Below are 14529 nucleotides of genomic sequence, written 5' to 3' on the forward strand. Positions count from 1 at the left end.
ACGTGTGAGCCTGAGAGCCTTTTTCAATAGTAGTGCAATGTAATGACACACCACGGTTACGTTAACCCAGATGCTAGTGATAGCTGGCAGTATCTAGTTGTGATTGTATATAATAATTATACTGCCCCTAAAAGCCTGTATTGCATTAAAGCATTCTAATTGAGTTTTTATGTTTGATCGATGAAATGCGTCTAACCTGTTCAAAAGTTCGAGAATGTAACATATTTTAAGATCTATGTAAGAATCAAAAGTGTGAAGAAATATTTTATCAAGAATGATTAACTAATGCTGAGAATATCTCCGAATCAATGAATTACGTGTTTGGACAACTAATAAGACCTATACAATCAATTCCTACATCCAAGTCTAATAACACGCACTTTTTATATAATCACATCAAAGCTTGCTTGCTCAACTAAGAACAATAGTTAAAAAATAGTATTTACTTTTAATTATACAAAATTGCATAAAAAACTGACCATTTGTATTCTATTTACTTATCGAAAACCATTTTGTTTTTATGAGACAAGTTTGAAGCACTCTGAGGTTAGGATAACTTCAATTTTAATCACCTTACAAAATCTTTGAACAAAAATTTTTTGCACGGCTCTTACAGCTTTAAAATAGGTACAATTTTGTAAAGCAGTAACACATGATTTGGAGTGTTTTAGATATGCGATTTTTGTCATTCATGTAACATAACTAGTATCTAGATCTCAGCAAAGTATGACCCTGACTGGTAGAATAAAAACATGAGTCGACTATTAGGTGATACAGCTGGTGACTGGTAGAGTGAGACATCAGTCAACTATTAAGTGATACAGCTAGTGACTGGTAGATTGAGACATCAGTCAACTATTAGGTGATAAAGAGAGTGACTGGTAGAGTAAGACATAAATCAACTATTAGGTCATACATATAGTTACTGGTAAAGTGAGATATCAGGTAACTACTAGATGATACAGCCAGTTACTGGTAGAGTAAGACATATATCAACTATTAAGTATTATTTTCAGTAGCATCTGATGTTGTAAATAAACATTCAGTGCTGATAAAAAGGCCGTTATGTAAAGAAGTTATATTTTATTGGATAATTTCTAGTAAAGCAAAATCATAGGCTACTCGGTAAACTAAAAGTAGGCGTGTCTATCTGACATCCTGTTGATGACGTAGTTAATATTCTAGTATAAATAACAGCAGCAAAGCAGAGCTTATCATTATCATCTGATTGAGAATTTACAGACATTACACTATAAGGTAACAGTTTGTATTTTATATCTTCATGTATACAGTGTTACTTTATTTATGTTTGTAGAAAACTTTCACTAGATAAATATATTAGAATTATTAAGATAAAAGGTAAAGATTACCATAATGTTACTTTTAAAGTATTATTTTATCTGATTGTAACTACATAAAACTTACTGTTTCAACAGGAAATAGTGGCGCTGCAAACATTCTTCCTGCTTTCCATACTGGGTGCTGGTTGTCATAACAACACTCTTAACAGTTTTGATAGCAGGGTGTTAGAACTAGAGGATCAGTTGAAGGTACATGAAGAGAACCAGAATAAGACTTTAGCCCGACTAGAGCTACTAGAGAACACTCTTGCTACTGTAAGTTATTATGAATTTCTGTAAAGTTTGCAAGCATTTTTGCTATTACTACTTTTAATATGCTTATCATAATTATTAGTGAGTATCTAAGCTATGATGTTGCATCAATTTTTTTGAACCAACTAAACTTATCATAGCATTAAATTGGTTCAATAGAGTTACACAGTTTGTAGTAAAGCTAAACAGACCTAACATTAAAACCGGAAAAAGTTCTCCACCAAACCAACTAAAAGTTTGATTATATAGATAGCCTTGATGATCAAAATAGACTATAGACTATCCTTTCCATGTATAGCTAATAGATATTAAAGCTTTTTTCAAAATACTTTGATCATTGTTTTGTGCCAAAGAAAGTTATCTATTGTTATGTTATACAATTGCAGTTGTTCTAAATGTTTCAATTCAAACCACAAAATTGTCTTTAGCCCATGTAATAGCAAAAATTCTAAGCTTTTTAAAACCGTTTTCAGAGTTGAAATTGAAGCAAATTATCCTGAGATACAGTTTTTTACCGAAGGTGGTGTTGGTCAATATGGTGAACACAACAACCTGAGAGACTTGTCTTCAAAATGATGGAATGGATTTTGAATAGTATTATTTGTTGACGTTTGGGAAGCTCATAGCAACCGCATGCTACAAATATTACATTTTCATGAATGTTGGGAATGAATTGACTTCACAAAAGTCACATGGATAAGTTTCACTTTGGGAGCCCATTGTGCACTATATAAAATATTGCATTTGTAATGAAAATGATACAACCTGTCACATTATTATTAGATGTCAGTCTGTTTTTAGAATTAAGACAAAAAATACTACATGCTGCCTTTTTAACAATTTACAAATCGTCATGAATTTTATCATAAAATCATAAATAGGAAATCAAATCTGTTGAAATTTATTTATTTATTAAAAATTTTCAATTTTAGTAATTACTGTAGTGAAAATCAGATTGAGCACTCAAAACATTTGCTTTAGTAAAAGATTGCTACTGAAAAGCCTGCTAATAATTTTAGTACCTACATGGAGTTTCTGTGCGCTCAAGTGATGAACTAGAGGGTTCCGAAGGAGTTGATATCAACATTCATTTATCTAAAGGTTGAAATATGTCTTTATCCCCACTAGTTCTTACAGAATTCTAACTTTATATTGTTTAGTTATGTATATTTCATATTGCATTACTGAAGGGTAAATAGTACATACAAAAGCAACCTGTAAATTATATACATTATATTATATTTTATTTCGCTATATTATATATACATGTATAGATATCGCACATTATATTGAACTATATGTCATAGTGCACAAAAAACATATCATACTATACTAAATTATAATATGATAAGTTATATTGCACTGTATTGCATAGCACCTAAGATACTATGCGTAAGCCATAGTGTCATTAAAATAAAATAATTTACTGACTGAAAGTTATATGTTTTACTCTTATTTTACCAATTCTGTAGCGTTTTATTTTATAAATATGTTTTTCAAAGCTCTTTGAAACATGAGATTTTCCTAATCACAGAAATTTAAACAGCATAAATACAGATATGTACTACAATAATCAACATGTAAACTGCAGAGAGTAAGAGTGGTGCTACTGATCACGTGGACCTCAAGGAGTACTAGGATCTCAAAGACCTCCAGGACCACCAGGATCTCAAGGACCTCCAGGACCTCAAGGACCTCAAGGACTACTAGGATCTCTAGGACCTCCAGAACCTCAAGGACCACCAGGATCTCAAGGATCCTTACAGGCTTGCAGGGGTCACAGGGTCTTCCAGGAGAAGATGGTGAGACATAACAATTCTAAAACCAAAAGTAACTGACAATCCAAAAGAGCAGGCTACTTGATAGTGATGACTAAAGCTGAAATGATGCATACTTCATTCATATCGATGTTCACCCTTGATAATGTCTTGCAGTTATCGTAGAACTATGTTTATAGAGTAATTTTTCTAAATTTTCTACTTAATATTTTAATCCTACTATTTTAGGTGAAACAGGAGCAGTAGGTGCACCTAGGCAACAGGACCGCCTGGCACACCTGGTATTAATGGCTCTTCAGCTGAAAACAGAGGAGTCGTCTACACGAGATGGGGAAGAAAGACATGTGGAGCCAATTCTACTCTTCTTTACAACGGTATACTTTCTGTTAATAGTCTAAAAAAGCCATAAGACAGTGAATCCTGTGGATGAAATTCCAGAGTAACACATCATTTCCTGTAAGGTCCTCATGTTAAAGGTTCTGCTAGTAAAATGTATCAGCTTGACAAACCACATCAGCTGTTTAACACTCATAGAATAGAAGAGTGTTGTTTAAATTTAGTTCGACCACCATGCTCAAGTTTACTTATTGTAATGTAAAGTTTTTTAATGCTTTGAAGATGATGAGAGCCCAGTATTGGTAGAGTTTTAAAGATGTTTATCAATACTTTATAATAGTTACTAGCTGCATTACCCGCCTACAGGAACAGATTCACATGCAGCATAAGGTTTATTGAGAGTTGTCTTTCATACTGTAAAACAACTCCAAATATGCAGTCTACTGAAATTGTTGTCCTGATCAGAGTATGCATGCACATATACATGTCAATGTTGGGGAGAACAATGGACATCTGCAATGTGTGTTACAGCTAGATGCCTGTAAAATCTAGTAAATATTCTAGATTCATATGTCTAGATTCATGCATCCGTTCATACCCGTCTATAGTCGCAGTTGACGATCCCACATTTTTGCCGCTGAGCCCCCGCCTCGGCTGACCAGTCTTTACCCGCCTCGCAATTGACAATCGCTCTCTTGCACTTGCTTCGCAATCAATCCCTTCGCAAGCAATCGCCTTGCAATCAATCGGCCCGCATCCGCCTCGCAATCAATCGCTTTGCACTCTCCTCACAATCAATCGCCTCGCAACCAATCACTTCACACTCGCCTTGCAATCACCTCCCACTCGCCTCGCAATCAATCGCCTCGCACTCACCTCGCAATCAATTACCTCGCACTTGCCTTGCAATCAATCACTTCGCACTCGCCTTGCAATCAATCACCTCGCACTCGCAATCAATCGTCTCGCAACCAATAGCCTCGCACTCGCAATCAATTGCCTAACACTCGACTGCTTGGCAATGAATCGCCTCGCACTCGCCAACTCATTCATCCGGAAAGCCGCACCTGGAGACTCTCGCTGTACTCGGGGTGAAAAAGGTCTCTCGTGCATCCCCGAGTGACGCCACGGCCCCAAGCCTAGCTGTGCTACCCGGTGTTGCCCGGGTAGTAAAAAGAGTCTGCACAGAAAATTGATTTGTATTTAACATATAATAAAATTTGCCATTCTAACTTTCAAACTAAATATCATGAAAGAAATGTTTTGTGTAGTTGAAATAAATTAAGAGAGAAAATAAAACAACTGTAAAGGTTTTCAAACTTTTTTAAATAACTACAACTTTCAAACTTACTGATTTAAAAATCAATACAACCACTGTAAAGGTTTTCAAACCAATGTAAATTTAAAATTTCATAAGTTTCAGCGACCTACATCTTTTGATAACGTATAGCGGAACCTCTGTTCTTGAGCATAATCAGTTCCAGAAAGTAGTTCAAAAACCGAGTTGTTCGAGATCCGAAACAATTTTTCTTATTAAAATAAAATAATGTAAATTTTAATACGCTTCAAGGCGAGAAAACAACTTTGGTAAAGTATTGTTTCAACATTTTACACCATAAGCTGTACTTGTGACTTGTGATACTAAAAAATATGACAGAATATCATAGTATTTTGTAGTTCAAATTTTATTAAAACAATGTCTGCCAAAAATGGTTGAATGAAAGAATAATATTAATAATAAAGATTGGAAACTAATCAAGTAATAATAACAGTGATAGGAAAATGAATAATGTTTAAACTTCAAACGCGATACGCAATTTATGTTTAAAAGAATGCAAGTTGAAAAATTAACAACAATGAAACAAACATTAAAAAACTTATATTATAAACTTCAAAAGTCATAAGAAGTTTATAAATGTAATAAGAGAGTTTAAGTTTATATCTATATATATCTATATATTTCTCAAAGTATATAAATGTATGCAATTATAAGATAGTGGAGAATAACTGATACTTGCAATCTTACATGATAAATCTTACAAATGTTTGTTGTAAAATGTGAAATTAATTATGAAAAACTAACTGGTTAGGTTTAACAGGAAAGATGTGTAAGCTAATGCATCTAGCTGTACAACCCAGTGTTGCCCAAGTAACAAAAAAACTGAACAGAAAATTGATTTGTATTCAACATATAACAACATTTGCCATTCTACCTAAAACAACTGTGAAGGTTTTCAAGCTTACTTTGTCAAACAAATTTTAAATTTCATATCATGAGAAAAATGTTTCATGCAGGTCAAATAAATTTTAAAAATACAACGACTACAAAAAGGCTTGTATCAGGGAAATAAGGGATGTATCAGTGAAATAATTAGCACGTAATAGCTAAATTGAGTCTGTTTTGCTACGATTACAATGTGAGATGATTCGGTAATGATACAATTAATACGAACTGAGAAAACAAAATAAAATTCGTGAATATGTTGAATTAATAATAATGATTCTTGCATAGAGGTGTGTGTGTGCGTGCGTGCGTGTGTGTGCGTGCGTGTGCGTGCGTGTGCGTGCGTGTGCATGCGTGTGCGTGCGTGTGCGTGCGTGTGCGTGCGTGTGCGTGCGTGTGCGTGTGCGTGTGTGTGTGTGTATAGAAAAGTTACTGTTCCACCAACAGCTATCCATCAAAACTCTGAATACGACGACACTGGTACGACGATATGTTATGCAAAAATAAATTAATGTAGTGTCTTTGTCTGATCGAAGGTGAAAGAATCTAGATGCTATTCCTGATCGAGATAATACAATTGTCCGCATGAAAAGTTGTGACCTTAACAGCAATTTAGAAATTGAGCCTGAAATAGAGGTTCACAAAAACGGCATCGTGTTTCATAGAGTTAATAAAATTTAATCGCCAAATTCTAATATCGCGAGGGTCTATTATCGATATCGTTTTGCCAAAAAAAATTAGCCCTAATACGTCGAGGACAAAAAAGCATCGCATGTCATGAAGTTAAAGGAAAGCCATAGAGTTGTAATTATTACGTCATTTTTGTGTGAAAACGGCAAACGATGAATAGGTTATGTATAGAGGCGCACTAACCGGAGATTCTCGTTAATGCGCCCTAGATACCTGGTCAGATCTAAAAAAGATAACGATTTGTGAGTTTCTAGCCCGCAGTTCCTAACTCGGTTTGAAAACTGTGTAGCTGTGTTGGCGATTATATGTAATCAGTAGTACCATGGACGTAATGGATTTATTTAATAGAAATATAACTGTTTTGTAGCTAGGCTAATATTTGCTGAAAAGTCAGGTTCCAATATGTATTTAATAGAAATTTAGAATTTCTAATAAACTTTCTTATAACTGTTTTGTAGCTAAGCTAATAATTGCTGAAAAGTCAGGTTCAAATTTGTATTGTAATTAAAAGAAAAAGTAAAACTGTTTTGTGGGCAAGCCAAAACCTGCTGTAGCCATATAAAATAACCGTTTTGCAATGTAGTACATACGTAATAGTTTATAATAATATTATCAATGTACAAGCTCTATTCAAAAGTATACTAAAAACCATTTACAACAACAGCCTACTACAACTACTCAGTACAACTAGCATTAGCAGTTTTGTAGTTGCGTAGAAACGACCTTATTAACGTCCAGTTATATTGTAGGCGCCGAAATTAATTTACGTGTACATTCCGCAACCGATTTAGGAATTGCGGCTAGAAACTCACAAATCGTTATCTTTTTTAGATCTGACCTAGATACCTAGAAGCTGCTAATAGTCCGAAAAGTACGGTACTCTATAAGGCGGACAGACAGACAGACAACGATTGCTGTTTATATAGTAGACTAGCTGCATTACCTGCCTACAGGAACAGATTCACGTGCAGCATAAGGTTTATTGAGAGTTGTCTTTTACACTGTATAACAACTCCAAATATGCAGTCTACTGAAATTGTTGCCCTGATTTACATGTACATGTATTATTATGTAAATTGTCTACTGAAATTGTTGCCCTGAATTTGCATACACATATACATGTCAATAATGTTGAGGAGAACAATGGAAATCTGCAATGTGTTTTACAGCTAGATGCGTGTAAAATCTAGTAAATATTCTAGATTCATGTGTCTAGATTCATGCATCCGTTCATACCCGTCTATATTTGCAGTTGACGATCGGGCACTTCTGCCGCTGAGCCTCCGCCTCGGCTGACCAGTTTTTAACCGCCTTGCAGTTGACATTTGTGCTCTTGCACTTGCCTCGCAATCAATCGCCTCGCACTCGCAATCAATCGTCTCGCAATCAATCGCCTAGAACTCAATCGCTTCGCAATCAATCGCCTCGCACTCGCCAACTCATTAATCCGAAAAGCCGCACCTAGATACTCTCGCTGCACTCGATACGAACATGGTCTCCGCGCATCCTCGAGTGACGCCACGGCGGCAAACCGCTGGCTACATTACCCGTCCACTGGAACAGATTCATGTACAGCAAGAGATTTATTGAGAGTTGTCTTTCATACTGTAAAACAACTCCAAATATGCAGTTTACTGAAATTTTGTGCCCTGATCACACTATGCATACACATATGCAGTCATATATGTCAATAATGTTGGGGAGAACAATGTAAATCTGCAATACGTTTTACAGCTAGTCTACAATGCACCAGTCTCAAACCACATCAGTCTCAAATCGGAGTTGCCCTATTTGTGTACAGAGAACTGATAATGAAATTGACTTGCTAGGCCAACTGAAGTTTTTTCAAACTGGCAGTATTGAAAAGTTTTGCATCTTTTAAAAAATTATACAAAATATTTTGCTATCGGCAGAATTTATTGAATGGAAACTTCTACATGCTTAAAACACTAATCATAGCTCACCAGTTTTTCCTCTATAGCCTGTGTTTTGACAAGGTATATACAAACAGTAATGAGATTGTGTCGATAAAAATAAAAAGTATAACAGCACAGACAGTATGATGTCATGGCAGATACAGCATTAGCACCTTACTATAATAAAACATAGCTCCAACATAATAGCCTTTGTATGAGATACAATAAGGAATACAAATGCATGAAAATATATATATACTGAAAAATATGTTAGAAAATGCTGCATGTGGTATAGCGGAACATGAAGAACATAGCATGACATAACAATAACAATGTTAGTTCAACGCAACACTTGCGGATAGACAACATTTTTGGTTTTTCTGTCGGGTGTATGAACAAACAGTTTTCAGCTTGTGCCTACTTTTGAGCAGGTGACGTACAGCTGGTCATGGCTAAAGCAGGGTGAAAGTAAGTTGATACCAGCTACTCTCATTCTTTTCACCATCGCCTTTTGCAACCCTTGGAGTACTCGTGCAAGTTCTGTAGTAGTAAGTTACAGTAGGCCTACTCGTAGCTGGAAAAAAATTGGTAACTCAGCTGCTGAAGGAAATGAACATGTCTCACTATAACGAACAGCGGCAAATCCAACGTTATTTAGTAGTTGATATGTGGCAATTCACAGGCAATACAACATTGAATGAGAAGTACTAACCTTTTCGATGTAGAAGTTTAGTAGGTAAAAGGCAGTAGCAGTTCTGTAGTAGCTGTAGTTCTGTGTACTCGTAGCTGGAAAAAGGTAAAAGTAACTCAACTGCCGAAAGAAATGTTTACTATCACAAACAGTGGCAAATCCAACGTTTTTAACCCTTTCACTGAAGTAAACTCATTTATGCGTTTTTTACGGTCGACCGCGTAGATTCATTTTTGCGATTTTATCGGCAATTGCTAGTAACTGAACTTTATTATTCGTTGATAACATAACAAACGGTCTTTAAGACTTTTATGGTAGTGACAGTGTTTTCCTAAGATTTCTCTATAAAATTAGCCTAGAGTTTAATTTTAAATCTTTGTTCGAGAATTTCCAACTTGAAAACGAAGATTTTTTTGTGCAAGTTCATTAAATGCGTCAAGTTAGAAAATAAATAACTACTTATGTTGATGACTTATAGCCGATCCAAATTTTTTAATTAAGAACGCAATAGCAGCACTGACTCTGACGGCGGTGAAAGTAATGGTTTTGTGAGAATAAGGAACATTGTAGAGGATCGTTTTAGCTTTGTAGCTTCACATCGCTTTATCAATGCACAAAGTATAGATACGACGAATTTTTTTGCATAGCAGTGCTTGTTAACATGTTGGCAAAATGAAATACACTGTATATAACAAAAGCAAACGTTCTAGAAGGAGTTTGAAATTGAAAAAAATATTGTATACATGTAAAGCAATATCGGCAAAATGGCTTGCAGTAGTCCGATAGCTAAATTTGTACACCAACGCAAATAAAAGGGTTATGTATTGAAAATGTGGCAATTCATAGACAATACAACATTGTATAAGAAACACTTACCTTTTTGATGTGGAAATTTAGTCAGTGAGCACTGCGTTTTTTTACCAACGTTTACTTGACCTTCCCGGTACACCTTGGCAGTAAATATTAATTGCATGTAAATTACTGCTCATTAAGTTATTTTATTTAATGAGTAGTACATTTGTATAGCTGTATAGACACCTTTGTATAGGCCGCAAAACTCAGGACGGCGCTTTTTAATACGGCAGCAACTTTGCCATTTAAAAAGCGTGCTGACCGGAGATTTCGGTTAATGCACCCTGGCGGTAAAAGAAAAAAAAACAGAATCGCCGCACCTTTATATAAGACGCGTGCCTCAAATCGTCAGACAAAAGTAGCAGCGAATAGTCAGAAATGACAATATTTAGTACTCATATTAATACAGTTCGCTTCGTACGACCGAAATTTGTACGACGGAAAAAGGAAAAACCGCTCTATAAGGTGGATAGACAGACAGACAATGATTGCGGTTTATATAGTAGATAGTGGTGATAGATGTATATCAATACTTTATAATAGTTATAGTAGTGATAGATGTATATCAATACTTTATAATAGTTATAGTAGTGACAGATGTATATCAATACTCTATAATAGTTATAGTAGTGATAGATGTATATCAATACTTTATAATAGTTATAGTAGTGACAGATGTATATCAATACTCTATAATAGTTATAGTAGTGATAGATGTATATCAATACTTTATAATAGTTATGATAGATGTATGCCAATACTTTATAGTAGTTAAATTTGCAATAGATGCATATCAATACTTTGTAATATTTATAGAAGAAATAGATGTACAGCATATTAATACTTGATAATAAAAATGCCTAAAACGAGGCATTTTGTCTTCAAGACAGATTGGTTAACAACTTGTATTTAAATTCCCTGAGAGTGTTTCATTTTTTTAAACTGTTTATATAACTAATCATTTCTAATCCTATGAGACTATCATTATAGAACTTTAGTAATAATAGTCTTATAGTCCTATCATGACAATTATTAAACAAATATTTTCTAAAATACGAAACATTACTCATCTCTTTTGATTTTAACAACACAATATTATGTTCAACCAGATTAGGCAACAGCAATGAGAGTCGTCTATACCATATTATCACATCTGTCATAGGAGAGAAAATAGTTTCATGTACAAATGATTTAGAAATTTCTGATCACCATGCTGTGGTTACATCAATTACATTATTCCAGTTCAACCCGCATTCACCTATTGGTAATAAATTAAAAATAACTCACAAATTGACTACACATTTCAAAAGCACAAGTTTTCAAATCATAATTGGAATGAAGTTTACAATAATAGGGATGTTAATCAAAGTTTCAATGATTTTCTTAAAACTATAGCAGATTTAACAGCACAAGCAAACACATCTTTAAGCTTCGGGCAAAACCACAAAAAAATCATTTAAAAATCTTTGAATAAATCGTACATTGTTGAAAGTAATTTTAAAAAACTAATTTCAATAAAAATTACATGTACAATGTAGACAACACAATCACTGTAAACATGAGCTTTCGAATACACAGCTTTAGTTAAATATCGTAAATTTAGAAACTATGTTACTAAAAAAATCTTTCTTGCGAAATCAAAATTTTCTCATGAGTATGAGATGGGTAAATGGAAAATCATTGATAAATGAAAATTTTTAAACAAAGCTTGGAAACAAGACTTTACACATTTTAATCATGGTCCTACAACCATAGATCTAGGAAGCGTCAAATTAAAGATCTTTTAAATATTTCTGAACGTATAAACGACCAATTTGTAAATATTTGAGGTAATCTGGTGGTAAAACTTTCTAATTCAATTATAACTTGTGAATTTTTTCTACAAGTACCGATATCTAACTTACTTTAAATTTAGATATGAGCAGGTCTTAGTGGATAATATAATAAAAGTGATAAACTAGTAAAACATGCAAAAATCAACAGGACGGAATAACATTTGTTTTAAACTGTTGAAAAAAATTTCCTTGCTCCACTTTTTATATTCACACACCTTAGTAATTTAATAATTGCATAATCCACATTTCCAAATTGTCTGAAAAACGCAATAGCTAATCTCTACAAAGAAGTAAAAAAACCAATCCTAATACCTACAGGCGTATTTGAAACTACCAGTTTATCCAAAATTATTGACAAAGTTTTAGTAAAACAAATACGTACATTACATATATGAAAGACTTAATATTGTTGGTTGCTAACCAGTATGGTTTTGTGAAAAGCGCAACACTGCAGAAGCTATTAGTGAAATGCTTAAAAAACTATGATGTAATTTTGATAGTGGCACAGCTACACACGACACGTGTTTTAAATTTTTCAAACGCTTTTGATATGATTGACCACATGGTTCTAATTAACAAATTCAAATTTTAACTGTTTTCTGATGATGCTCACAATTTAGTCAAGCTATTTGAACAATCCTTTACAATTTATGAAAAATAATAACATATCTTCATCTTTAAAACATGTGAAATTGGTGTTTCACAAAGTTCCATCATGGGCCCTCTGTTACTCATATTTATTAAAGGTTGACTTGCAACAAAATTCACATTACAGTTATTTGGTATCAAACGATTCGTCATGTCTTACTCTGTTGTGTGGTAGGTGCCAAATATGTGGAAATGTGATTAAAAGCTCTTAAAAGCTCAAAAACAAAAAGCCCCCGAAGATTGGAATCTCTTGATTTCGATGACGTATCCGCGCCGTTTGGTTATTGTCTTGCCACGTGATGTTATCGTGTGAATTGAAAGGCCAATAAAAAGCTCAATATCAAACTTATCGTAGCAATATTTTATGACAAACACTTCGGGTTTTACCTAAGACCCCGTATCAAATATAGATGCTCGCTACTTTACAGTTTCGGCTTGGCCATTCCGTTCGACAATTCATGTCTGAGTTGCGATCATAAAAAATGTCAAATTCTGAAGAGTTAACACCCTGGCGTTTCGAGTCTGACGCTCTATCTGAAGAAGATCCTCAACAGAATCAAACCTCCCAGCAAGTAAGCACCACCACTAGCCAGCTCTTATGTGCCAAGCTAGCTAGTAGTAATAGTTTTAGCTTGAGAGTGATAGAACGAATATTATTATTATATATATGCATATGATTTTAATGATGATAATTATCGCTCCATATTGCAAAAAAATAATTACAGATTTTTCTCGAATGACAACATTAACAATTTTAATATTTAAATCTAGTGCTGCACCGATATACTGTTGGATAACATCGACCTGATGTATTATGGTATGGTAGCTATGGTTGCATAGACATAGCTGTTCATTTCTTTAGGAGCTAATACCACCGGCTACAGAGTGGTGTGTCTGCAAGCGCTGTCAAGACATGCCATCTCTTTCTGAATGTGTGTGCTGCCATGATGCTGAGTTTGCGCATCGTCTCCATGACCGCGGGGAGCATGAATGCCTGTGTATGCATCTTGGTGTGGACGAACTTGTGGCGCCTGCACCCCTTGAGTTGGGGTGGAATAATTACCTGCGATATCATAGTGAGTTGGATTTTCATTTAATGCCAATAACACCAAAGCTATGCTAATGTGTCATGCATTATCTACAATTCTTGTGTTACACATTTAATGCATCGGTTGAACACACATATTCTGAACTCATGGAACACAAGGAGAATTGTTATATTTGGCTTGTACACTTACTACAGTAGAGAGTGTATTAGTATTATGATTTTATTATATAAAGATCGAGATTATTTTGATGATCAGCAATTATTGTTTTTCAACAATTGTTTTGGTAGATAATCTATTCCCATTTGGAGAGCCACCGCCAAAAGCTCGGAAAAGGTTGTGTGCAAACCGCAATCTTGTGTTTTGGTTTATGCCGCAAATCTTGTTTGCAAGTCTGCAAACTCTTCTTCATCATCCGTTGGTGGGAAAAGAGCCTGAATCTTAGACACCAAGCAGGCAGGTAGAGGCCGTCGCTCACCGCGACGAATTTGCGGCATTAGCCAAAACACAAGCTTGCGGTATGCACACAACCTTTGTGACAACATCCGTTGTAATGGACCTCACTCTCAGGCCGTGGGAAATTAGATCGGACTGGCATCGCTTGAAGTTTCTAGCTCCATGGCGTTAGAGCTGGTGGTCTCCGTTGACTGAAAAGTAAAAAAGTTACGACCAACAATCACTTTCACATTATTTGAATAAATTATTTAGCTAGATCAGCAACTTCGTGTTTATGTATTAATAGCTACTAAAATATTTCGGTTTTTGTCAGGCTGTGAAGTACAAACTGTCAAAGTTTTACTTTGACAAGATGGCTGCTAACTATTAAACCGCAGCTCTGATCCATTATAGTGTAGGCCCGTATAGTGTGCAATGCCCCGGACTATCACATCTACTGTCACC

At 34.8% G+C, this 14529-nt stretch overlaps 2 protein-coding genes across 2 annotated transcripts in view; both read left to right on the forward strand.

The window, feature by feature from the left end:
• Positions 1-1237: 1237 nt before the first annotated feature.
• The window catches only part of LOC137410412 (short-chain collagen C4-like), a 179947-nt gene continuing 166655 nt past the window's right edge, over positions 1238-14529 (forward strand). The window contains exon 1 of the mRNA XM_068095833.1: positions 1238-1257. The gene's annotated coding sequence lies outside the window, so the exon portion shown is untranslated. The remainder of the gene's footprint in view (positions 1258-14529) is intronic.
• LOC137385359 (short-chain collagen C4-like) overlaps positions 3002-14529 on the forward strand; it is a 135889-nt gene continuing 124361 nt past the window's right edge. Inside the window, exons 1-3 of the mRNA XM_068071808.1 lie at positions 3002-3005; positions 3243-3415; positions 3648-3765. Of these exons, the coding sequence (XP_067927909.1) occupies positions 3002-3005; positions 3243-3415; positions 3648-3765 (295 nt within the window). The remainder of the gene's footprint in view (positions 3006-3242; positions 3416-3647; positions 3766-14529) is intronic.

The sequence above is a fragment of the Watersipora subatra genome, chromosome 1 (genome assembly GCF_963576615.1).
Source record: "Watersipora subatra chromosome 1, tzWatSuba1.1, whole genome shotgun sequence".
NCBI lineage: Eukaryota > Metazoa > Bryozoa > Gymnolaemata > Cheilostomatida > Watersiporidae > Watersipora > Watersipora subatra.